This window comes from Phyllopteryx taeniolatus, chromosome 2 (genome assembly GCF_024500385.1).
Source record: "Phyllopteryx taeniolatus isolate TA_2022b chromosome 2, UOR_Ptae_1.2, whole genome shotgun sequence".
Classification (NCBI taxonomy): domain Eukaryota; kingdom Metazoa; phylum Chordata; class Actinopteri; order Syngnathiformes; family Syngnathidae; genus Phyllopteryx; species Phyllopteryx taeniolatus.
This window is the reverse complement of record NC_084503.1, coordinates 12,442,504-12,469,003: the sequence shown is the minus strand read 5'-3', so window position 1 is coordinate 12,469,003 and position 26,500 is coordinate 12,442,504. Positions and strand designations below refer to the sequence as shown.

At 41.0% G+C, this 26,500-nt stretch overlaps 1 protein-coding gene and 1 long non-coding RNA gene across 10 annotated transcripts in view; both read right to left on the bottom strand.

Moving 5' to 3' along the window:
• neo1a (neogenin 1a) overlaps positions 1 to 15,444 on the bottom strand; it is a 210,099-nt gene extending 194,655 nt beyond the window's left edge. For 8 of the 9 annotated variants that reach the window (XM_061761154.1, XM_061761182.1, XM_061761203.1 and 5 more), the window contains exon 1: positions 14,839 to 15,443. In XM_061761154.1, coding sequence (XP_061617138.1) covers positions 14,839 to 14,932 — 94 coding nt within the window. In that variant the 5' untranslated portion in view covers positions 14,933 to 15,443. Of the gene's footprint in view, positions 1 to 14,838 lie in introns of all 9 variants that reach the window. The other variant, XM_061761212.1, reaches the window with a different exon arrangement.
• Positions 15,445 to 20,427: 4,983 nt separating this feature from the next.
• LOC133471578 (uncharacterized) overlaps positions 20,428 to 26,500 on the bottom strand; it is a 39,976-nt gene continuing 33,903 nt past the window's right edge. The window contains exons 5-6 of the long non-coding RNA XR_009786259.1: positions 23,985 to 24,131; positions 20,428 to 22,319 (exon numbers count right to left, since the gene is read on the bottom strand). This is a non-coding gene — a long non-coding RNA (uncharacterized LOC133471578). The remainder of the gene's footprint in view (positions 22,320 to 23,984; positions 24,132 to 26,500) is intronic.

The following is a 26,500-nucleotide window of genomic DNA, read 5'->3' as shown; positions in this document are numbered from 1 at the left end:
TCATCAGTTAATGCAACAAGGCTTAGTTAGGACACACTAGGCGGCTAGGCTCCAACCTGACTTTCAACAGTCATATCAAATCAGGCTTTGCAAAAAATACAAAATGTAAAATCAAACATAGGGCTTTTCCATTGGTAGCACTGGACCATGCATGATGCAGTCTCAAGTTATATATGCAAAATATTTTACATTGCAACAAGCATTGGTTGACTAAACAAGTCATATTTCTTTTATATAATTTTAAAAGACTATGTAAACAGGCTTGGCGTGTTTACATGTATTCTGTTTTTTTTTTTTTTACTTCTCATAAATGCTGTACTTAAATGAATGTAACAACTGCATAACAAACCTAATACCAGTGTACATGGGGGGTTGGGTTAAGAAAAAAACAAGGTGTGATTTGAATTTAAAACGCTTATTCGTTAACAAACGAGCAGATCTTCATTTTTGTGGTGATGTAGATGCTTTAAAAACATCCAATTCATAAAACAACTAAATACTTTAGTTGGACCTTTACACAACTTTAAAACTATATAATTGTGGACAAAGAAGATAATGGAGTTAAGTTACACTAACTAAAAATTGCAGGGTTGGAAACAAAAACAACAACACAATGCTGGCACTCCTGCAGGGATGGCTGTGGCGCTGCAGAGGTCTTCCAGTAAGTCTTTTTGCAGTGTAATCCAACTCAGAGGGTCTTGATGACTGTATGCAGGCTTTGACCAGAATGGAGTGGCATTTCCAAGCGAATATACACACAAATTAAACAAAAAGGCCGCCGAACGTTACTGTGACGAGACACCATTACACTGGCTGGAGTGACGTCACTGGAGTGGGGAAGGATCGACACTGTCTGAAATGTCGATGCCTCTGATACCAGAAGATCGATCCTCAAAAATACAGAGATGTCGATACTTTTGACACTTCAGTCATTTGAGGGACTGCATTTGCAATATCGTATCACAAAGGAAATCAGTGGTATATATCATTATCAGACACACAGAAGGAGCACATACTGTAGCAGCGCAATCTCAGCGCAGCAAAGCCATACAATGCGGATCACACGCAAAGTGCCAGGAGGTGAATCGATTCGGAGGATTTGCAGAAGCGATATTGAATTGCAGGCTGGATAATAGCAATGCATTGATGAGTCCATATTTTTAACCACCCCTAGTATAGCCTATCTGTAATTACTGTCAATCATAGTGAGAGCAAAATGAAGTATTTCCAGTTACATCCAGTGTTGGAGAGCCAACACTCCTTTGACTCAATAGGAGAGTGTAAATGAAGAGACAAGTTAAACTGCAGTCATCAATGTTCACCTCCCTGTGTTCTTGATGGGGCACTTCATTAAACATCATTTGGTAGCAGATGGCTCTTTCCCACTCCTTTTCTGGCCCACCATACTAAAACCTCTGTCAGTGGCCCTTCAGCCCCATCCCCCACTCCAAACACTTCCCTGGGGTCTCATATGACATCTGGTTCTCAGGGTCCTGTGATGGAATGCTGCTCGCTTGCCATTGCTCCGCAGGTGCTCCCTGCTGGCTGCCATCCATTTCGCAGCCATGCTGGTGCTGTTTGTGAGTGACCTGTCACAACCTGGGAGCAAGCAGGGGGGACAAAGCCAGGGACAATCAAGCCTTGAGTGTCACTGGTACAGGAATCAGGGGGAACTAGTGCAGCTGCTTTCCATCACTGCCTATTACACATACATCAAGCCAGGTGAAAATCTTCACCTCCAGGAGTTTACAGTTCTGACTTCACCTGCTTATCCCTTTCACCAAGCTCATCCTGCTCTACCTCCTCCATATCAGTCACAGGAAGGTCATGTCTGCATTTAGACAGCTCAAGCGACTCTGTCATCCAAGATTTTATTGCTCAATAGCTCTATCTAACAAAGCCTGAAACCCATGTGCATGGTGCAAGTGGTTGGAGTAAAGCCGGCACTGAACCAAATAAAAGTGCAAGCAAGTATTGAACTCTAAGAATATCTACCAAACTCCAAAAAATGCCAATAATCCAAATACTTCTATATGTCATGAGCTCACGCATCCTCCAATTAGTTTCCAAAACATAACTTTGATAGGCTAGCACTACAAAAACGTTAAGAGTATAAAAACTGTCACACGGATTATCATCTTCCCTAAAGGTCAAGGACTCTAACCCACATTAGGAATTGAGCCCTCTTCAGAGAGGAAAAGGAATGTAATCCTATATGGCCATCATCAGCATTGTGGAAGAAAACACATTTCAAAACCTTGAAACCACCAAAGCCAATTCAGTGTAAAGGTCAGAGGACAAAGATTTTAATTTTTTTCTTGCTAACTCTAGAACCCCTTTACAAACCACCACTGCCATTTCGAAGTGATTATATAGCAGATATACAGCAGAGAAATCGATAAATATGATGCAGAATGCGCCTTCTGCTTTTTGCATCCAGCACCTTCCGGTCTTCGTCTCTTTCCGGCGCTGTGACATCACACAAGCCAAACATCCTGTTCTTTCGGCGTTGTGTGCTATTGTTCCATGCTGTTGTTTCCGTCCTTGTATATTTGTTGTCGTATGATTTAACGATGTCACGATGGTTTATTGTGTGGCATTTGGCTGTACAAATGGTTCAGGCAACGGCAAGAGTTTTTTTTTTTTTTTTTTTTTTTTTTACTTTCCAAGTGAAGAAGGAATACGTGACCAGTGGATAGGGAAAGTCAATCAACAGGGGAAGAAAAGTGGTCAGCTATGGGTGCCTAGCAAGCATTCCAAACTGTGCTGATCACTTCAAACCGATGTGATTTGAAAAAGGCTGAGCAGAAAGCATTGGATACAGCGGCAGAAGCTGAAACTAGCTACAGTGCCAACTATTTTTCCTACGGCCATCGGGACCTCAACAGGCAGCAACAGAACTACATCTCGCATACCTCTGGCTCTATTATGGTTACTATGCACTGGTGAGTAGGAAAAAAAGACCCACGCAGTAGTTTTCAGTACTGACGTCTGTGCTTTGGCCTATACGACAAGCCAACAGACACACGGCAAAGACTTTGTGTGCGGCGTGTTATAACGCAACTTGAGCGAGGGGCACACAATATATAGGAATACTGCATACTATGTAAAAGCTTCTGCCGTGTCACTGAAACATATATGAATAGATAATACGTATAGTCGTGCTCAAAAATATTGCCACCCCTGGGGTGTCATTATTTCAAGCTATGAGTGTATAAAATGCTTTTGACATGCCGTCACATCGAGCCAGTGGCCACTCTCTTTTTCTGTTGTACAGCTGCGACTTAGCTGCTCGTAACCATCCACAAGCTGCTGTTTTCTAATGCTGTAATGCATAAAAAAGCCCTAACATGTACCTTTAAGACCTGATATTTCCCTTACAAGTAATAAGCATTCATAAAGGTTGTACTTTATATGTAATTTCAAGGGGCAATTATAATTTTCTGGCATGCCTCAAGTTTTGCTATACATTAACATTTGTGCACAAAAGAAATGGCACCGGGTTTCACAGTGCTGCTGGGGGACTCACTTGTTCAACTGGAAAGAAAGCCACAAAATCAGAATAAAAAGAGTAGCCCACTTTCATGACATTGTGGCAGTGTAAGAAAAAGACGTTAGAGGGCTAATTTCACAATTTGAGCTGCCTCTCGACCTCTTGTCAGCTTTAGATGAGCTCAGGGTTTAGATGAAACTGGCTCAGAGCAGTCAGTGGAGCCAGAGCCAAAGGGGTGCTCCCAACAGCACAAAGAAGCCTCTATATAACACTGCACTGCTCACAGAGTCGTTTCAGCTCCTATCTTGCTGCAGAAACAAGGGTTAATACTACAGAAGGGGGAGTTTAATAGAAACCTGACAGGCTACAAAGAGAATAATGGAAACGAGCTGACGTTCACATCAGCAGTTCAGAACTACTATTGGTCAAAATGCAACAATCCAAACTGTTAAGGTTTAAAGCTAAGGCTCCACTTTTTGGAATCCTGCTGCTCTTTGCATGCCAAATCAGTGCCATGGAAAAATACCATGCCGGGCAATAAATATACAGTGGAACCTTGACATAACGGACTAATATGGGCGGGGTGGGGGGGGTCCTCCGTTATAGCCGATTGTCAATTACAGTGGTGTGAAAAAGTGTTTGCCCCCTTCCTGATATATTTTTTTGCATGTTTGTCACACTTAAATCTTTCCGATCATCAAACTAATTTTAATATTAGTCTAAGACAACACAAGTAAACATACAATGCAGTTTTAAAATGTTTTTTATTATCAAGAAAAGTAAAGTAGACAAAAACATCCTCAAAATCTAGAAATCATGAAATTCAGGAACAAATAAGAAAGAAAGTAATAGAGATCTATCAGTGTGGATAAGGTTATAAAGCCATTTCTAAAGCTTTGGGACTCCAGCGAACCACAGTAAGAGCCATTATCCACAAATGGCGAAAATACAGAACGGTGCTGAGCCTTCCCAGGAATGGCCAGCTGCCCAAAATTACCCCAAGAGCGTAGCGACGACTCATCCAAAACGTTATAAAAGACCCCACAACAACCTTCAAAGAACTACAGACCTCACTTGCCTCTGGCAAGTTAAGGTCGGTGTTCATGACTCCACCATACGAAAGAGACTGGGCAAAAATGGCCTGCATGGCAGAGCTCCAAAACGAAAAGCACTGCTGAGCAAAAAGAACATTAAGGCTCGTCTCAATTTTGCCAAAAGACATCTTGATGATCCCCAAGAATTTGGGGAAAATACTCTGTGGTCTGACGAGATAAAAGTTGAACTTTTTGGAAAGTGTGTGTCCCATTACATCTGGCATAAAAGTAACTCCGCATTTCAGAAAAAGAACATCATACCAACACTTAAATATGGTGGTGGTGGTTGTGTCATGGTCTGGGGCTTCAGGACCTGGAAGACTCGCTGTGATTGATGAAAACATGAATTCTGCTGTCAACCAAAAAAATTCTGAAGGAGAACTGTCCGGCCATCTGTTCGTGACCTCAAGCTGAAACGAATTTGGGTTCTGCAGCAGGACAATAATCCAAAACACACCTGCAAGTCCACCTCTGAATGGCTGAAGAGAAACAAAATGAAGACTTTGGAGTGCCCTAGTCAAAGTCCCGACCTAAATCCTATTGAGATGCTGTGACATGACATAAAGAAGGCGGTTCATACTCAAAAACCCTCCAATGTGGCTGAATTACAACAATTCTGTAAAGATGAGTGGGCCAAAATTCCTCTACAGCGCTTTAAGAGACTCATTGCAAGTTATCGCAAACAATTGAGTGCAGTTGTTACTGCTAAGGGTGGCTTAACCAGTTATTAGGTTTAGGGGGCAAGTATTCCTACTGTCTCGAAAAAAAAAAAAAAAAAACAGTTGCATGGACGGCATAGGAGGAAGTGCATAGTCCTCATTCGCCAAATCAGCGGACATGATTCAGTCATGTGACTCACGAGCAAGCAAAACAAACTCTCGCTCTCAAACTAGTGGCCCGACTCTGAGCAATGTTTTCACGAGTTTAGCAGCTTAACAAGTGGGTGAATAGTCGCTATGGACCTCAATGGAACGCATCTATAGTTTTTTTGTTGGCCAACAGGAAACTGAAACAGGCCTCTCGATGTACGTGCTGGCTTCCCAAACCCAGTCGGTTTAAAAGTGAAATGAAGAGAATGGACAGTGCTGTTTCGATCGTATATTCACTGGAGGATTTATTTATTTTGAATAACATTTACAAAAACAAAAACAAAAAAACTGTCCGCATGACCGCACCATAAGTAAATATCTCACTATCCTGTCACAGATCACCCACTGCTTTACTTATTTAAACACTATTACCAGCTGCCAAACTTGTCACCGTGAATAAAAAAAAAAGATTACACGTCTCATCATCGTCATAGGTGACAAGTAACTGTATTGGAATACAGTTTTAAAGTAACCCTCCCAACCCAGAGTATGAGGATTATTTAAAATGTTGCATTTCCTCAAGCACGACTACCACTAAAGAAAAGATAAGTAAATCTGCACACCAAACTCAGAAAACCATTGCAGTCATTTAACAAACGCGTACCATATGACAAAGCACGTAAACGTTGGCAAGACATAAAGTAAGCCATCAACGACATTTCTTTCTACAGTATTCTAGCCAACGTGTACGTTTGTACGATAGTGTGCTGTAGTGACAAACAAAAATCTATTTGGTTTAAAATATTTTATTAGGTTTACATTTAGCAGTCATCTAAAGTTTTTTTTTTTTTTTACAAAAGCTTAACTAAAAAAAACATTGCGCAAACCTGATTTGGCATATTCTCCTGTATACAGCCTGGACATAACTTTGTAAGTTCTTAATTGTTAAATATTAATACATACATACAATATTCTTGTGCAATGTTTTGCAGTATATGTATGAAGCACTTTACAAAATAAACAACAGCTGCTGTTCTGAAATGCTGTGTCCATCAATAAATGCCCTGGGAAGTAGAAAAATATATATATTTTTTTTTTACCCATATCGCCCACCACTACTTGTATATACGCATATGAAGCTTTTAAAACCTTTATCAGAATGTATTAATACGGCCACGGTAGTTTAGATAATATTGTCTGGGGTCCATCCATCTATCCATTTCCCATACCACTTCTCCTCATTAGGGTTGCGGGCGTGGTTGCGCCTATCCCAGGTGACTCTGGGCGAGACGCGGGGTACACCCTGAACTGGTCCCCAGCCAATCCCAGAGCACATATAGACAAAACATTCACATTCACACCTACAGGCAATTTAGAGTCTTCAATTAACCTACCATGCATGTTTTTGGAATGTGGGAGGATACCGGAGTACCCGGAGAAAACCCACGCAGGCACGGGGAGAACATGCAAACTCCACCCAGGAGAGGCCGGATTTCAAACTGGGTCGTCAGTTGTGAGGCAGATGTGCTAACCAGTCGTCCACCGTGCCACCGACATTTACAATGAATTGCAATAACACACATACATACACACATAAAAAAATTAAACCCCATTTTTTCAATATAAAATCAGCACTTTTTTTTTTTTTGTTCTTAATGGGAGTTAAAGTCAGGAAAAACAAAAGCCTCGTTGATAGAACAACAGTTCAAGTTCAGATGGTGGACATCAGTTTGTATACAAAGTCACAAACAGCCATCCATGTCTAAAGTTGCCAAGAGCCACAGGCCGGGCACAAGAAGATGGCAGCAGGCTAGATTACGTAGCGCCCACAATTGACTCTCTGTGACTGAGAGAGGGCCTCCACACCCTTCCAGTATATGAAGAGCTCCTTTGACTGACTGAAGCCTGAGAAGTTCTCTGCGTAACATAGTTGATGATGTACTGTATGTGTGTGAATGCAGTCTCTCCCATATACAGTAAACACTCCCCCACAGTGCAGATGATCAGAAAATCTAAATTCTGTGTTGAGCCTTTGATGGGTACAGGATCAATTAGTTCACAAAATCACTATCAGGAATGCTGTTTGATTCTTGCACTGCTCTTAGAAGCACAAGCTGATTAACAGCTGCACGACAACACAAAACTACACCATTGCGAAAAACCTTCAGGTAAATTCATTACATCCTGGACGTCCTCCAAAAAGACAGCAGAGAATAAATTCATGTCTGAGAGCTGCAGGATGTTGGCGCTCCAGCAGGTATGGTACAATCAAATGAAGGTTATTAATCATTTAGAATGCTATCATTTGTGACCTCAGTGGCTGCCAATATGAAGACTCACTACCTCACTGTTACATTAACTATATATTACCTTAATTGTGTTTTTAGATCCCAATAAAATGATCATGGCAAGTGTTGCCAAACTACTGAGACTAATAAATGTTTGTGATCTGTATGTGATCTATTTGAGACTGAATTATCAGCATCAATGCTCCTTGGAACCAGGTTTTGCACTCCATTTTCCCTCAATTCCTTTAAGATACAATTCATCAACTCCATGCAATCGGCTAGTATACCCATCACCACAAACTGTTCAACAAATATTGACAGACACGCAAGAATGTCAAAATGAAACTGCACCATTTTCAACAAGATCAATCTTCTGAATTCTGGCATAGAGGGAGGCTTCAGGACAAAAGCCAGACATGATGTGTTTATTAGAGAACCAAAGATTAGTACACAGAAAAGAGTAAACACGTAAAACCAAAGGTCTGATTTCAAACTTCTCTTCTCACATGTCAATTCCAAGGAAGGCTCTTCTCCCCCAGAAGTCATTAACCCTCACGATTACTCAATCACAGCAGAACTAAGAAGCCTGGTAAGCACAACAGCAGTGAATACCGGTACAATTAAAAAGTAAAACCTTTTTGAAATAGGTAAAAGAAAAAAGTGAGCCTTCCAAATAAGCGTGTATCACATGTACAAGAATGTGAAAAATGGAGCATTCCTCAGGGTAATAAAGTCTGGAAGAAGTTGTCAGAACCTCTGACAGCTTTATAGCATCTAGACAGCGTTCAACTTTTTTCAAGTTCCATGCAGCTCACCACAGTCGATGATAGTAATGCCTGGATCAGACTACAAGACAAATTTGGTCTTTCATGATTGCACTATGTCAGACTACTAAAATCTTGCCGTATCTCGGTCAGACAGTGACAACAGTACACGACATGTATTCCAATACCATCACATGCAGTCTTTTACGATCATTAGGCTTTATCTTGTAAAATCAAACACTGTCGGAGGGGTGGAACCAGAAAACATCTCACCGGTCAACGGGACCAGCACCCGTTACCACGGCAATGACAACAACAACGGATCGCGGCAATTTTTTGCCCAAATCGTGCCAAAAAGAACAAAATGGGTGAAAAAAACGTGTGGTGGTGGTCACCGGTGCTCTGGAGAAGACGTTCCTTCAAGGATTGCTTGACATATGTTCACGTACTTTTAATACAATACGGCTCGCAAGCAGGGAACAAAACGTTATGTAGCCTAGCAAGCTAGTGCTAGCACTTACGGTTGTACGTAAACATGCCAGCGTGTTGTCTAATCATGCTCGAAAGTTTCGGTGTGTGTGAAGTAATTCAATTACACTAAAGTAATTTAATTACAGTAAGTTAGCACCCATTATTACTGTCATGATGTAGTGTTGGTTTGAACTGACTGATTAGGATACACGATCTGACTAGAGCAGTGATTTCCAACCTTTATGGAGCCAAAGAACATATTTTACAATTGAAAAATCTCACGGCACACCAACAAACAAAAATGTTACAAAAAGTGAACCCATTAATTACTGTATTTACTTCCTGCCATCTAATAGAAGACCATTCATTTGTTCTGTCTGTCACTATGCCTCACTGGCATAAATAGAGGAACAAAGATACATTATTTATTGTAAATATAATTTTTGGAGCAATTAAGTACACAAGTATATACAGTAAATGAACAGGTCATTTAAATAGAAACATTGCTCCATCTTGTGATCGGATCGGTTATGTTTTTTTTTTTTTTTTTAACTCACTGATCGGTGATTGGCCCCAAAAATCCTGATCGTGTAAAGCCTACTTTAAATCTTCATTGAGCACCGGCAACACGCTGCAGGGCCAACTTCAAAATAAAAGCCTAATATGGCATTGATGTCCAATGTAGTAATATATGAAGATTTATTTTGAAGTTGGCCCTCTCAGCACGTTGGTGGAGAGGCGGCGTGTCACGGAAAGACACTATTAACAATTGTTGTAGCGGCTGCCTTGACTGCAACTTTTCAGCTCGCCTGAAAGCAATGAAAAAACGCCGGGTGTAAATCGAGAGGGAAAGTTGGTGACCGTGCACGACTGACCAACGGTCAAGCAGAACACCGGAGACGTACCAGTCTTTCACAATTCACTATACTGACAAAGATTTTCAAATGAAAAGTCAGTGCTCACAGCTGTTGTTGCAGTTCATACATTAACTGTATTTGCTTCCATTAAGTTGCAATTTGTGATTGTGCCTTGTAATAGCACATTTATGCAGCTAGCCCTTGGTAAAGTAGAATTGTTTTATTATTATCCATTTATTATCAATCTTTTTATTATTATTATTAAGATAATTTTCCACTGAAAACTGTTACATTTTGTTTGTTGAAAAGTAGTCCAATACAAATAAAGATTTTTCCCTAAGATGAGGAATAATCAATCACAATATTGATCAAAATAATCGTGATTAGAATTTTGGCCATAATCGTGCAGCCCGAGTATGTGTCCTTTTATACAGTCATGGCTAAAAACATTGGCCCCCCGGGGCTGCCAGTATTTTTTAGCATGAGTGTGTGTCAAATGATTGTGCAAGTGTTCCTAAACTCCAGACAAACAGTTGATGCACACTAATTCTGCTATCCAGAAAAATTACGAGAAGTCCATTATTTCCACTGTGCAAATAATTGAGGCCTTGGCTGAAGTTAAACACCATGTACAAACCCCCAGTGCAATGTTTTTAACAAGATTAATTTACAAGCAAATGCGTCAACAGTAGTGCATTGTTGGATGAACTAAAAGTCAATGGTCTTTTTACTGTGCCACAATAGGCAACCGAAAGTTTAATTTGGGTAATACCACAGCCCCATGTAACCCCCAATAGAAGCACCAGCAGAAGTGACCCCTTATGTTCAGCAGATATCGATCGGTTTCTCCGCTAACAATTACACGCCATAAACTGTGACACTTAGTGCAAATGATTTCAATAATTGCTGTCATTTTGACCTCCCCACAAAGCCCTACAAGCACAGACTTTGTAGCTAAAACCCTGCTCGCAGCGTGCAGTGCAATGGTTAAGCTCATCGCCTGCCACCGTGGGGGAACTAAATTCAAGACCCCGACTGGACCATCCACCAATATCTCCCGGACTCATGGCTGTGGTGTCTTTGAGCAAGACACTGATACCCCGAACTTCTCCCCGCGCACTTAAGTTGCCCCCTGCTCCAGTGTGTTCCACTAACGAGTGTGTGTGTTCACTGTGATGGGTAAAATGCAGCGAACACATTTCATGTGCATGCGGCCATGTTCATGACAATAAAGATGTTTCTAGTCTACAAAGGTGGCAGCACGATCTACTTTTAACTATGATAGTGGGGACATCATTACTCCACCTCTTACATCACAAGCACTGAGCAGCGTGATCGCAGTGAGCTCCACTCTCTACAATGGCAGACCAAAAAAAATGTCCAATGGGAGGAAGGGGGATTCATTAGTGTAGCAAATGAATCAAACACTTGGCAAAGTGCACAGTTATCCAAATCCCTAGATAGAGGACATTAGGACTTCATGCACACTCTGAGCCCATAAATAAATAACCAGTAAATTGTATACTCAATATGGTCGACAGTGTCTCTGTATGATGCTTTGCTTGGACATGTTATTGCTATTTCTTTTTTTTTTTTTTTTCTCCTCCCAATGGATTGAAGTATAATCAGGAAGTATCAACGACTACACACTGCAAGCATATTTGTCAAATCTTGTGTCAAAATCCACAAAAACCAGTATCTAAAACTTATTTCAAATATGGCCGTGTTAGGAATTGTCTGGACTGCCGCAGACTGAGAGAGACAGCTGAAACCAACTGAACTGTTGCACAGTTTGGAGGATTCGCTAACTCATTTTCATGAGTGGCCGATCTTCAGTCACTAGTTTTACTGCAATTCGAAATTCAAATCGCTGGTGGATGCTGTCACAATGCTACGGCTGTAACGGACAATCAAAATTGCCATGTCGTATCGCGTTACCTTTCAGAACCAAAATATACTTTACGAGTATAAGCAATATTCAGCCGGCCGCCACCATTGCCAAGCCATACCAATAAAGTATAAAATATATGTTGTGTTTTGACACTTAACTATATTTATAATTTCATATGTACCTTCAGATTAAGTATCAAAGTGTGGAGAGTTGCACAACAAAAATTAGGTTTCCAGGTACACCGCAACATCCAGTCTAACATTACATTATATATCGTGTATATATATATTATTTTTAAATACTACTAAACTATTTAAAATCTCCTTTGGATCTGTGGATGAAACAATGAAGCGTGGAGCGTCTCTGTCACGGAAATCCACAAGTGCAGTCAACAAATGGAACCAACACCCTATAAAATATATCAACACATTTTATTTTTCGTCGATTTAGTTACTTTGTGTCATTATAATATAGCTACTGCGGCTTCTTCATTGATAAACGTCCCATGTCGTTTGTGGTTCCACAACATAAAAATGTTATTTCCCGATAAGAACACAGAGTTTTTCCGCAAGTTGCAGCGAGTTTATATATACTATATTTGCAGGTTCATCTTGCCTGATGTGTGGCGTGGAGTAACCAGCTGTATTTTTTGCGATTGTCCGGTTCAGTCACTTTTAGCTGAGTTGCTTTGTGTGTTGCAGGCCTTAAAGTGTGTACACTCATTACAGGTAGGGCTGCCACAAACAATTATTTTGATTGTTGATTAGTCACCGATTATTTAGTCAATTAGTCTCTGCTATATATATATAGGCAGAGGCGGCATGTAACGGAAAAACACTATTAACAATTGTTGTGGCGGCTGCCAAGACTTTCGGCTGGCTTCTTCTTTTCCTTTCGGCTTGTCGCTTTAGGGGTCGCCATAGCGCGTCATCCTTTTCCATGTAAGCCTATCTCCTGCATCCTCCTCTCGAACACCAACTTCCCTCATGTAATTTTTGGGCTGGCTTGACTGCAGTTAAAAAAAATAATAATAATAAATAAATAAACTTTGTGATAGCATATTTATTCAGTTTGCCCTTGGTAAAGTATAATTTTTGGGGGTACATTTATTTTTTTTATTATTATCTGTCATTTACTGTATTCTTACTTAAAGATTAATTTTGCACTGAAACTGTTAAATACTGTTTGTTAAAAAGTTGTGCAACAAAAATAAAGGTTTTGTTTGTCGACGTCATCGTGATTAGTCGACTCATCGTGGCAGCCCTAATTACAGGTTTTAAAGAGCGTGGTGGATGATTAATTCAAGCTGAATTTATTGGTCTCTTCTACATAATCTGTTGGACCACCAGAGCTTCCCAATCACAACACACAATGGGGACAACTTGACATTTCAGCAGAAGAATCCAAAAAACAACACCCAGGCCTACTAAAATATAGCACCTATTGCCATAACACGATCATGTACCGTATATAAGTATAAAGAACACAACAGACGTGAATTTATTACTATTTAAGTTCCTTGACAGACTCTATTCACAATATTTTACACACACAAAAAGTCACCCAAAAAAAAATAATCTTTAAAAGTGTTTTACTTTGAAAATATGCAACCCAAAACAGAACTGGACAGGAGGTTTTGAAAAGGCTGAAGAAGACCATCAGTGTGCCAATGAAAACAACTGTTGTTCGAGAAGTCTGCAGGCGATGTTACATCTAAGGTGGTCTTGTGTTAATAAAATCTTGTGCATAGTGCTGTGGAAAAGCAAAGAGGGTGGCCTAATGTTTACACATTTCAGCAAGTTATTTGCATTGTCCGCTGGGAGACGATCAGCACACAAGTCGATCCCAGCAGGATTACAGAGATAAGATAGGGCCTAAGTGGATTTTACACTGCCAGCAGCAACTTGTTTACAAAAGCCAAACTTTTTGTGGAATGTTACAACAACTTGCAGGGCGCTGCAAAGGGAGCAGGGAAGAATAGCAGCCACATTTCAACAGATCAGACAGAACTTTCATTAAAAGTGAGGCAATCTGTTGAATCTGTACCCGACCCAAATGCAACAGACTTTGCTGCCAACTTTAAGATAACTTCTGGTGCCTATGGGGGGGGGGGGGGGGGGGGGGGGGGCAGGTACCCCATATTTAGTAATTTGAGACTCCCTCACTGCGTGTGGGACCCAGTCCAATTCTCTGGAATCAATCAAAACTCCCAAAGGAACTCCCTGGCCCCCCTAATCTCCTGGTTTTATTACTTTCCAGACAGTCAGCCTGTTTCACCCTACCCCCATCTCCCTCTTTTGTATGGGTCTCCTACTAAACCAAGGTGGTGTTTTTTTTTTCTCCACACTACACCCTCTCTCTTTTCTATCTGCCTTTCCACCAGCACTGCAGAGCTCCTCATGGAGGAGAGCTCTTTCATCAGGCTTCATGCGCAAGTAGAGACCCGTCAATCCCAGGCTTTTCTTCTTTAGGAAGCCTTTCCTCACACACATTGGTCGAGCCCAATAATCTTTTCTAAACACACGCTTGAACGGCTGTGATAACACAGCTAAGAGGAGGTATGTGGAAAAACTCCGAACAGGTATTTTCTATCACTATGCTTAAAATGCCAACAGTGACTGGAGCTTAGGCTGCAATCAATAGCTCTCTGAGGTCTTACAATGAACAGGGGGGTGGGCAGTGACATTTCCCACAACAGAACACCACCAGTTGGACTGATGGTGAAAAGCTAATGATTTGGGAATGTGTTTATCCATCAGCTAAACGTGTATTGACACCCAGGTAATGACATGTCTACTGGACTGATGGTGCAGCTTCCCTCGCTTGATCGTGCCTATTTGCGTAGAGAGGCCAACACATTCAAACACGTGTTTGCTTTGCATTCCACATTCAAATCAGCAAACCAATTTGGGTGAAGGATTTGGAAGACAAATGTAGCCTATTGCCGGGTGAAACAAGTGTACTTTGAAACTTGTCAAAATTGTGAAAGGCGCAACACAATTAGCCGTCATGTCTGCTTTTGTAGCACAACAATTTGAGCTTTGTCCGTCTCTACCACGGCGGTGTTATGATCGAAGTTTCCACACTTGGGCATGGCAAAAAAAAAAACTAAACAAAAAAAATAAAAAATAAATCAGCAAGACCAGAGAGAAAAACGAGCGAGACGTGTACCTTTGTCGACATGCTTGGCCGCCGTGCTCTCCGTGCACAGAAAGGTGAGACAGGAGAGGAGAGAGAGGAGCCACACAGCTCCCCGCTCGGCCATCACTTTTCACAAATAAATCTCGGCAGGCTTCGGGAATCCCGATTTTTAAACGGAATCCTTGAAGAAAGAAAGAAATTAAAAATCCGGAATATGCGCCAAGAAAAAAAAAAAAAAAAAAAAGTTCAAAGCGGTACACCGCCAAGACGCATCCGGAGCCAGGTACTTGGAAAAGAGTCCGGGTGAAACATGGAGCTGGGATAGAGAGCCGCAGGTTAAGGCACACTCTTTTCGCAACTTGGACCAGGCAGAGGTCGGAAGGGGAAAAAAAACACTAATCAATCCATGACTACGGAGGCGCAGCGCAAAGACGAGCTGACCAGGCGAGCGAGGTCCAACACGCCGACCGCTCCACTCCAATGTCGGCCGGAAGCACAAAACGAGAAGGAGCTGCTAGATGAAGGGAAAATGGGATCCAGGCAGAAAGAGAAATCTCGGCCGGAGCCAGCTCGCCGCTCACGGTTGGGACGTGAGCGAGCAGCGTGGTGGCGAAGGAGCAGAGGAGGGCTGGATCTCCTGTGGCTCCCCGGAAAACGGGGCCTGGAGCCTCACAGAAGTTTGGATCCTGGTGGCTTGTTCAGGCCACCGCTAAAATGTGGCAAGGATCTTCTTGCGGGAATTCAATTCAGGGTGATCCTCGCTTTCAATAGGGTTGGAATTTTCTTTTTAGAAGTATAGTTTGGATTTCGTTTTGACTTTTGTTTTTCACATTCTTTTGTTTGTATTGTTCTTTTTTTAATACAGGGTATTTGTCAGGTGCACGACTGAAGAAGATTACAATAATTGTGTAATTAAAAACTAAAGATACCGTATTTAAAAACGTATCAACAACTAAAAGATGAACGACCATCCACAAATCCAATACTATACAAGAGTCCACCAAACCTGAACTGCAATAAGTGCACTGCATAATACTGCATCAATCTAAGGTTAGAGGTCGATCGTGTGCCTGGTCAAAATCACACGTGAACATTACAGTCTACGTTAAGTTAAAGCCATTCATGAGACATATAATATGTGCTTTGTTTTTCATGTTTAGCTTACAGTACGTAGTCTTCTGTCCATCATTGTAAACAAAAACTAATTGAAGCCCTTGCATGTTGAATGAATCAAATGTCCTGACATAATTGTAATTAATGAGCCACACATATTGCCTAATTGTTGTGCTTTACTCTAAATGATCTATGGCCTATGATCATAGGCCTACTAATGAGAAGTGGTATTTAGCTAATTTAAACAAAAACATACCACAAGCCCAAATGTGCAAAGTAACAGATTACAAAGTATTATGAAGTATTGTTTTTTGGGTGCACTTTTTTTTACTCAAAATCCATATAAAATTGATCAAAATTAAAAGAGGCCAAATTTACTGATGAACAGTTGGTGATTTTACAACTCATCATTGTAGGTGTTGAATAAGGTTTATTATGATATGTAATACACATGAAAAGCACCTGTCATCATAATTACAATATCGTATGGTTTAGATATTTAAATATAGAGGCCATATTTAAGCATATGTAACTTGACTCGGCAGATGACATCACACGGTGCCTGGAAATCCGAAGAAAGGCTTAGTAGTAAAAAATAGTCCCCTAAGCTTCAGCTAAAGTTGCTTAAAATGATCCCTGGGCTACTGTGTATTGTATTTTAGCAGGGGATGAAAAAGACAATAAAAATGACAGCGAAGCTATGATTCCAAGGAGAAACCACACTTCGCTTGTGACTTGGTTAAAGCGGGAAGGGAATCAGAATCAGAATCATCTTTATTTGCCAAGTATGTCCAAAAAACACACAAGGAATTTGTCTCCGGTAGTTGGAGCCGCTCTAGTACGACAACAGACAGTCAATTGACAGAGAACACTTTTGAGACAAAAAGACATTGAGAAAAACAGTCACTGAGCAATAAAGGGTTGCTAGTTATCTGGTAATGTCGGTACGAATTTTTTTTTAATTTATTTATTTTGACAATTGTGCAAAAAGATGCAGAGTCCTCTAGCACTTACAGCAGTTCGACTGACTAATCTCGCAATAGTCCGGTGCAATGACCATTGTGCAAAGGGCGCCGAATGAGAAAAAACAGGCCTATTCAGTGTCAAGCCTACATCAGAGGGTAAAACAATGACATTCACTTGGAAATATGGAACAGCTCCCTCCGCTGGTTTACAAGCCCTACGTCACATTCGTCATGTGCCCCCTGCTTCGCTAAATTGGTGTGCCTCAGGGCTCACAGATAGTAACGTAAGCTATACATTAGACAAATCATTTACCAAGAATAAAACTTAATGATGGTGCATAACGTCATTCCTTGTGAACCCTGCTATAGTTCACATTTTGTAATACTTGTGTGATTGCTGTGCAGGGGTAGCTGCATGCAACCTAACAAGGCATGTTCTACATAGTATACACAAGTCCTGATTGACTGTACATTTGTCTATCTTAGTTCCATGTTTATCAATATACAGCAACCCCGAACTGTTATTTAGCCAAGGCACATATTACATGCCAAACAAAGTTGTCACAAGAAGTGTGTAAACTGAAATCATGATTATTTACTTACTCAGTGTGAAATCTGATGTTTAGTGAACACAAAGCAAATGTACTTGCAGGAAACCATGACTTTTGTTTTAGGAATGTCAGTGGATACACTGGTTAATTGTACCTTCTGCGCTCCAGTGGAAGAGTAATTATTTGTTCTGCCTGTCACTATACACTGTTGGCGTAGACAAATGAAGAAAGCTACATTATTTGGAGGTAATAAACCATTTTTGGACCTGAAATTAGATCATTTCCCATGGCACACATGATCTCTTACGGAACACAAGCGTGCCACGGCACAGTGGTTGGTAATCACTGCTATACAGTACAGGATATGCATTTACTAATTCCCGCAAGTGTTCTTTACTGACTGATTAGGTTCAGACCACATTATTGCACCTAGTGGCCGTTAACAGAACTACAGGAACTAGACACTGCTCCCCAGTGACCTCAGCACTTTTGTGTTTCTCTGAGGCCAGTGAGGTTGTGCCTGGTGTTTGGAGGCTGTTAATCTGCATAATTCAGTGATACGCATCTGTAAAATATAGATCCATCCATTTTTTTGTACCGCTTATCCCCACTAGGTTCACGGGCTGCTGGAGCCTATCCCAGCTACCTTTCGGCGGAGGCGGGGTACACCCTGAACCGGTCGTCAGCCAATCGCACGGCACAGAAACAAACATTCGCACTCACATTCACACCTGCGGGCAATTTAGAGTCTTCAATTAACCTACCATGCACGTTTTTGGGATGTGGGAGGAAACCGGAGTTCCCGCAGAAAACCCACGTAGACACGGGGAGAACATGCAAACTCCACACAGGCGGGGGCGGGATTTGAACTCTGGTCCTCAGAACTGTGAGGCAGATGTGCTAACCAGCTGTCCACCGTGCCGCCAAAAAATATACATAAAATCATGAAACTATGTTCAAAAGCACACTCTAAGAGCAACTAATTTACAGTGTGATGGCTGCAGTGTGAAAGCTAAAGTGACTACTTCACTTATTAGAAAATAATGAGCTACTGTATGATTTTTTTTTTTAAGAATTAGAATTTCAAAAGGTAAATATTCAGCCCTGCGATTGGCTGGCGACCAGTGTACCCCGCCTCTCGTCCAAAGTCAGCTGGGATAGGCTCCAGCACACTCATGTCATGACCCTAATGACCATAAGCGGAATAGAAAATGGATGGTTGGATATTTAAAACTTTAACCACTCACTTTAAAAAAATACTTTAACACACATTTAATGTGAGAAACTTACATTTGATATTGATTTAAAACTAACTAGCCCACGCGATTGCTCTAATCTGGATGTCCTCTAACGTTTTGGTCCTTAAACCTGAGCTGTTCATTATCGGCCCTGCTCAACATACCCACTTATAAGGACACTAGATAGTTTTCAAATAATCAAATCGGATGTTTCATTTGTTGGACAATGACGTCTGTATTTTACAATCATACAAGGAGTAACAATTAAATTCTGATTTGGAAGTAATTAGTTACTGTCAACACGACAACGAATCGGGATTTCGAAGGCAATCAGTCCATGCCCTATTATTTTCCATTCGTCTGTCAGTTAGTCTGTGCATGAGTCCATTCATCCATCCTTCCATCCATCCCTTCATCTATCATCCCTCAATCCATTTTCTATAGCGCTTGTCCTAATTAGGGTCATGGGCAAACTGGAGCCTATCTCAGCTGACTTTGGGCGAGAGGCAGGGTACAAATTGGACTGGTTGTTAGCCAACCGCAGGGCACATATAGACAACCATTCACACTCACAGTCACAGCTATGGATAATTTAGTCCTCAATTAACCAAACTTGAACGTTTTTGAAATGTGTGAGGCAGCTGGAGAAAACCTATGCACACACATGGAGAACATGCAAACTCTACACAGGAAGGCCAGAGCAAAGATTCGAACCCTGCACTCCAGAACCGCGACGTTGACGTGCCCTTTCTTTTTTATTTAAAATGTTACAGTACCTTTATAATGAATTTTCATACACTATGATTTCCTTGCATCAGATAGATGATTTCCAAATTGGTTATTTTTTTTAAATGACTGTGTGGATTACAAATACTGTACTAGTACAGTATTGACTTGAATGTGATCCCAGCATGATCCTAATCTTATTTAAAATCAGATCAAGAGGCATGAGGATCAGTTCATGGACAAGCCAGATCAACATGATTGTTAGTATTTGGTGCATCTTGCAGATTATTCACACTCCTCATCCACTCAGCACAAAATAGCAGCTTGAAACTCATTAACGATGAAGTCAATAGGACAGTCATAGTCAACACAGGGGTGGTGACCACTGTGACTGTCATGTGTTTAATGTAAGTGGTTTATTCTCTGCTGTCCAATGCCTGTCTACCACAGAAGTTAAACCTCATAACTTTAATTTACAGATTTGTCTCATCCTTGCATGAGCTCATTTGACCCACCCCCCCTCCCCCCACACACACAGAATTTATGAGGGACGTTTTCCCTGTCTACAGTTTGTTGAGAAGAATTCAGTTTTCTTAAAAATGTCTCACCCATAGGAAATCACAAAGGTTAACTATAAAAATGTCCATCTTAATTAGTTGTAATTACTAAGCTATTGCACTTTTTGTAATGTCAAAAGACTCAGTTTAACCGGTATATAAACCAACAGTAATATATAGTCCATACCCAACAGTAAAGATGCCAGCAGCCCGTCTTCATGGAAAATCTTGCGTACTGCTCTCAGACATGGGCACAGCTTTCACACATTCATCACTTCACTGTCTTCACCTTTTCTGCTGCCTGCTGCTAAGAATTATACTAAATTACCTCTCGGGGTGCGGCTGAAATAGTGCAGCGATGAGGCAACTGACGACTTTTAGCATGCCCCTTACAATGGTGGTAATAAGTGAACAAAAGAACAGTTACAACAATTAATTGTCATCCCTGACCACCATTTTATTGTACTCAAAAACTGGCTGTACACTGCTCAAAATGATGCATGAAACACATAATAGTCACTGGATGAATCCAGATATCAGCCTGTCCAATTATGCAGGTTACACACATCCTGATTTTCAAAAATACTAACCGCTTTTGTAAAATGTGCGTGAACCCACTCATGAAAAAAAATAAAATAAAATTGCAGAGTTTGTGCTGACTACTAAAATAGAAAAAGCTAGGCTAACTGTTATCTTATTTGGTGACTACACTGCAGTTGCAAATTCTTCCTTTTAGTGGGATCAATGACTTGGTAGATATGTTATACAAACACTTAAAAAAAACAGTTGCTCTCCTATTAGTGCGGCAAGAGTGTGAGCTTCAGATTGCTTCCAAACTGGCTATTGTTACGTTTCATACAAAATCACCGAGGACGTAGCTTGGCCAAACTTAGTGTTGATCACACGTTATAAAGATTTGCGATCGTAAATATTGAACAGGTTTAACATTTACAATTGTTGGCCGTTTTCCAAGCAGATTGAGGGAAAAAAATATCATTCTTAAAACACCCCACACCACAGGAAAAAAAATCATCCAGTTATTGGGCCTTTGCTGTCTTTTATCAGAAAAGAGAAGTGGCCTCAAAATTGGGCCGATTGTCGGTACGCATGTACCCGACTTTACAGCATCTGAGTACAAAGATTGTAAAGCTGTTCAGCACATGAAACACTGATCAAACTTTTTATCTCTTCCTGGCTTTTGACAGAGAATTAATTTGATGTTCTTTAATGACTTACAGATTGGGCCAATGCGGCATCCCTTCTTTTCTACAAGAAAGACACATGAATCCTTTTTTTAAAGGCTAGGGAGTGACAGTAGTTTACCGGTCTGCTTGAAATGTCAGTGGCTTTTAATGAATATCTAGTCAAAGCTATTAAGCCTAACAGTTCTTAGTTGGCCAAATCTTTTCACACTACAACAAACCCATTTCTGTGCATATTTTACAGGCAGGCGTGAGAGATTCTTTCTCTGGCTCATTTGCTCAATATGGCCAAGAACAGACCTTGCACTCCAAAGGCCATATACTCTATGTACATTTGAGCTCAATCATGAAAGACCATAGGCATTTGCAAGGGTGATGATGGGAGAAAGGAATGCGTAATTTGTCAAAACTGGCTTCTCAAATGAATCCCACATTGCAAGATAATGCAGTTGTGAGTCCACTGCCCACCTCCCCCTCCTCCTTTGTTAGACTTCATCTTGAGAAGGCAGACACTTCCTTATCATCCTAGCAGGAGCCCTCTGCGTGGAGACACTGGCCTTATAAATGGAGTCTAAACATGGGCTTCAAAACAAATACTCTATGCAGTGTGGAATTTGCCATGGTGGCTGCTTTGAGTTACTGGCATTTAAATAGGTTGAAAGAGACCAACTGTGGAGGCCCCTGCATTTTCCATTGCTTTATGAGTAAATATTTACAGATTTTTGGGAAACCCTGTTGATACATTAAAATTCTAAACATCCTTCTGTTATTGTGGTAAAGGCTGGTGTATGTTATGACTTGTACAGTGTCGTTCCAAAGCCAATCAGTTTTTCTTTTCCTATTTTGGCAACCTCTTGTGCTCTCCAGATGGGCTTGGTTTGCTTTTCATGCTGGAATGAAAAGGGTGGCTTTCAACCGCTCATGATGAGCATCTTTTAGATGAGCTGAAGTCACTTAAGTCACTGTCTCGGCAACACATGAAGCTTTCCAAAGATGTACAACCGCAGGCTGCCTTCCCTCTGGCTCACCTCCCACCTTCCCCTTCAGCCTCAGCTCTTGTGGTTAAGGGCCTTCTTCCTGCCAGAGGAGGTTGACTGTTGTTTCTGGAATTGCCATGGCCACTTAGACAGGCTCTAACAATTAACATGGACTGCAAATCCTTAAAAAGAGCCACAAGATAATTAATAAACAATACATTGAAAACGTAAAGTACCACCTCATCTTCTGTCCAATTTTTGTTTTTACGGGGCCAAATGAAAGCATTCTGTTTGATCTGATACAAATGCAGAGGGTCTGACAAATGTTTTATTTTGATTGTCTATGGCCAGTTTTACGTGCATATTTTCTGTTATTCCCCCATTTTGTAGCTAAGTGTGAATTTGTGGCTACAGGGTTGCTGTGCAATGGTTTGTCCAAGATCGATGATCATAGGAGGTGACCGGTGGATGAGGCACATTGAGTCTATGTGGTCCAGTCCGACAGTGAAATGAAAATGCCATATTGCAATAATGAGAAACATGGATGCCATGTGACAGGGAAGGACGACAGATACAGTGCCCTCCAACAGGGAAGCAAAATACCGCAATCTGTTCTGGCAGAACATATTGAAACAATTACTATGAAGGCAACGTTCAGTTTTTGTTTTTTCTTCCCCTTACCCTCAGATTCATCTGACAGGGTGGATGCGCTTTTGTTTTTTCTTCCCCTTACCCTCAGATTCATCTGACAGGGTGGATGCTCTGACCAAAGTGAGAACATCAAGGGATACGGCTGTCACAAATCTTGCTTGCAGTGTGTAGCAACTATTTTTGGTTCCATGAGTTAGGGCACGTGTGATTAGGACAAGGTCTGATGACGAGATAATTACACTTTAAAAATTATATGCTGAGTTCTAGATCCTTATGACATGAACGGTACATAAACAGTATTTTCAGTGCAATAAAACCCCATTGGAATTTCGTGTCCTGGCTCAAGGACACTTGGTATTATGTTGTTTTTAAATGAAAATCCAATAAGATGTCAGTGCTCTTCAAATCAACGTGAAAATGAAAATGTCCACATTACATATAATCTGGACTATTTTTTATCAACACAAGCGTCACTACGCTATAGGTGAACCCTACAGTGACAGACTCCAAAACACTGCAGCGGACACAGCAGTCCAGTCATAATTGTCTCACATGCTGCGCTAGTAGGTCAGAATCAGAATCAGAATCATTATTTGCCAAGTATGTCCAAAACACACAAGGAATTTGTCTCCGGGAGTTGGAGCCGTTCTAGTACAACAGACAGTCAATTTACAGAACACTTTGGAGACATAAAGACATTGACAAAAAACAATTGTGCAAAAAGATGCAGAGTCCTCTAGCACTTAGAGCAGTTCGAATGACTAATATTGCAATAGACCGGTGCAATGACCATTGTGCAAAGGGCGCTGAGACTTCAAGGAGTGTATGCGGTTTAAAGTGACGAGTAGTGCGATATATTGGTTGTGCAAACGCTCAACCAACATTGTGGTATTTTAGCATGATTTCAATGTGGTTGGGGTTGTACGGCATATTATTTTTGTTAGATGAAATAACAAACAAAAAGTATGGTTTTGGACATAAGTATGTAAATTTTGTAGGCATAACTCTTGCGCAAAACCCTACTAAATTCTGTAAAAAAAAAAATCTAATATCTAATGGTGACTAACTGCCATTGTGTGCATCAGACTATATTTGCCCTCTGTTCTATTAAATAATTAGATTCATCTCTATTTTATGAATGTGTTAAAATATAGACTGTATATAAATTCTTTGAGATATACACTACACAGTGTTACCTGTTCATAGTTTTGCTCTGCATGATGGAATACTGGTTCGTGCCTCTGCCTCACAGTTCAGAGGTTCTGGGCTCCATGTGGAGTTTGCATGTTCTCTTCTCCTTCTTGTGTAGGTTTTCTCCGGGTAATTTGGATTCCTCCTGCATTCTAGAAAAAATGCACGTTAGGTTCACTGAAGACTTTATTCAAGGTATCAATGTAAGTACGAATGATTCAAATTCAGCTCCAGCTCATAGAAAATGGATGGATGGAGGAATAGATAATTTTGAGGGCATGTTTACTGATGAAGCCCGCAGAGTGAATTATTGTGGTACTTATTTTGAGTAATAGTGTCTATTCATGCTGACCTTTGAGGGAAGACATTAACTGGAACTGTACATGTCTGCACTGCTGGTCAAAAACCATTCTGGGAATAACTACTGAAGTTGAGGGCAGCATTTGAGGTTTGGTGGTTATGTTTAAAAAGTGACTCCTGAAATACACTAGAAATGAAAGACACTATGATACGATGGTGGTTGTGAGATGCACTCATCTGTCTTGACATGCTTTTTGAGGGCTGACATACAGGAATGCATACAATTACGAATATTCATTTTGCTGGATTGCTTTTTTGTTGGTTTGCTTTTAACTTTTCACAACCATGAATCAGCTCAGTCATTACATTAGTAAGGAAAAAAAAACTGCGGTTTCCTCCCAAGTCCCAAAAATATGCATGGTAGGTTGATTGAGGACTCTAAATTGCTCGAAGGTGTGAATGTGAGTGCGAATGGTTTTTTGTTTCTATGTGCCCTGCGATTGGCTGGTGACCAGTTCAGGGTCTACCCCGCCTCTTGCCCGAAGATAGCTGGGATAGGCTCCAGCACACCCGCGAGTCGAATGAATCGCAATTATTGAATTCAGCTAGCTACGACTTCAACGTCCGCATTGGGTTCTGTTTGCACCAATCCAATTTAAGCGCTAGTGACGTTTAAGTCTAATTCACCAATCAAGCGACACAAGGAAGTCACATGACCTCAAACAACGTCTTCTACTGGGCTTCCCGGGCATAGGGATAGACACTAGATAAACCAGCCTGGCTAATGGACGTGCCTATGTGGTGGGGTACACCCTGAACTGGTCTCCAGACAATCGCAGGACACAACCATTCGCACTCACATTCACACCTATGGGCAATTTAGAGTCGCCAATTAACCTACCGTGCATGTTTTTGGGATATGCGAGGAAACCGAAGTACCCGGGGAAAACCCACGCAGGCACGGGGAGAACATGCAAACCCCACACAGGAAGGCTGGATTTGAACCCGGGTCCTCAGAACTGTGAGGCAGATGTGCTAACCAGTCATTCACCGTGCCGCCACATTCACATTTTATTTTGTTATTTTTATTTTATTGATGTTCATCCTCTGATTAAAAAAAAATCAGAAGTTACCATTTACTCAGTACTTGAGTAGTTTTTTTTCACTGTGTACTTTTTACTCTTACTCAAGTGTTTTTTTTTGGGAGGACTACTTATTACTTTAACTTGAGTCACATTATTGTCAACTAACAGTACTCTTACTTGAGTAAAATATTTGGCGACTGTACCCACCTCTGGAGAGAACCATGTTGACTGGCACCAAAATTAATTGTCGCTGGCGTCAGTTGTTATCTCCTGCTAGCGCAAGTATTTGCTTCCTCTCTCGTTTCCTTACTGTCATGGTAAACCCATTGGGAATTGTTAGAAATTACAATTATCACACCTTGTTTGGCAACCAAACGACAACACATCACACGTCACTGCAGTTGACATGGATTTAAGGGGAGTACCTAAGATCAAAGCTCACGAGTAACAAGTTCAAAAATAAATTTTCAACAAACCGCATCAGCTCATATATCATATAAAATGTCTTTGTAAGAGCTTCCCAAATCAGTAGTTATTTCAATATTCATAATAGTAGTAGTAGTCATAGTCATATGATGACTCAATGATGCCAAAAATATGTTTTTGCTGAAAATAAATAAATAAATAAATGCACCAATCTTCACAATGTATTAAATACACAAATCAACACAGAGAGAGGCGGCACGGTGACCGCCTGGTTAGCACGTCTGACTCACAGTTCTGAGGACCCAGGTTCAAATCCAGCTTCACCTGTGTGGAGTTTGCATGTTCTCCCCGTGCCTGTGTGGGTTTTCTCCGGGTACTCCAGTTTCCTCCCACATCCAAAAGACATGCATGGTAGGTTAAATGAAAACTCTAAATTGCCCGCAGGTGTGAGTGTGAGTGCAAATGGTTGTTTGTTTACGTGTGCCCTGCGATTGGCTGGCGACCAGTTCAGGGTGTACCTCGCCTCTCGCCCAGTCAACTGGCTACAGCACGCCCGTGACCCTAGTGAGGATAAACGGTATGGAAAATGAATATTGTGCAGCCCTATGTAAAATGATTGAATCATTTGGCTGGTAAAAAAATATACTTGGCCGGTGGAACCCTCGTGAGGATAACCGGTTCAGAAAATGGATGGATAGATGCAACACAGA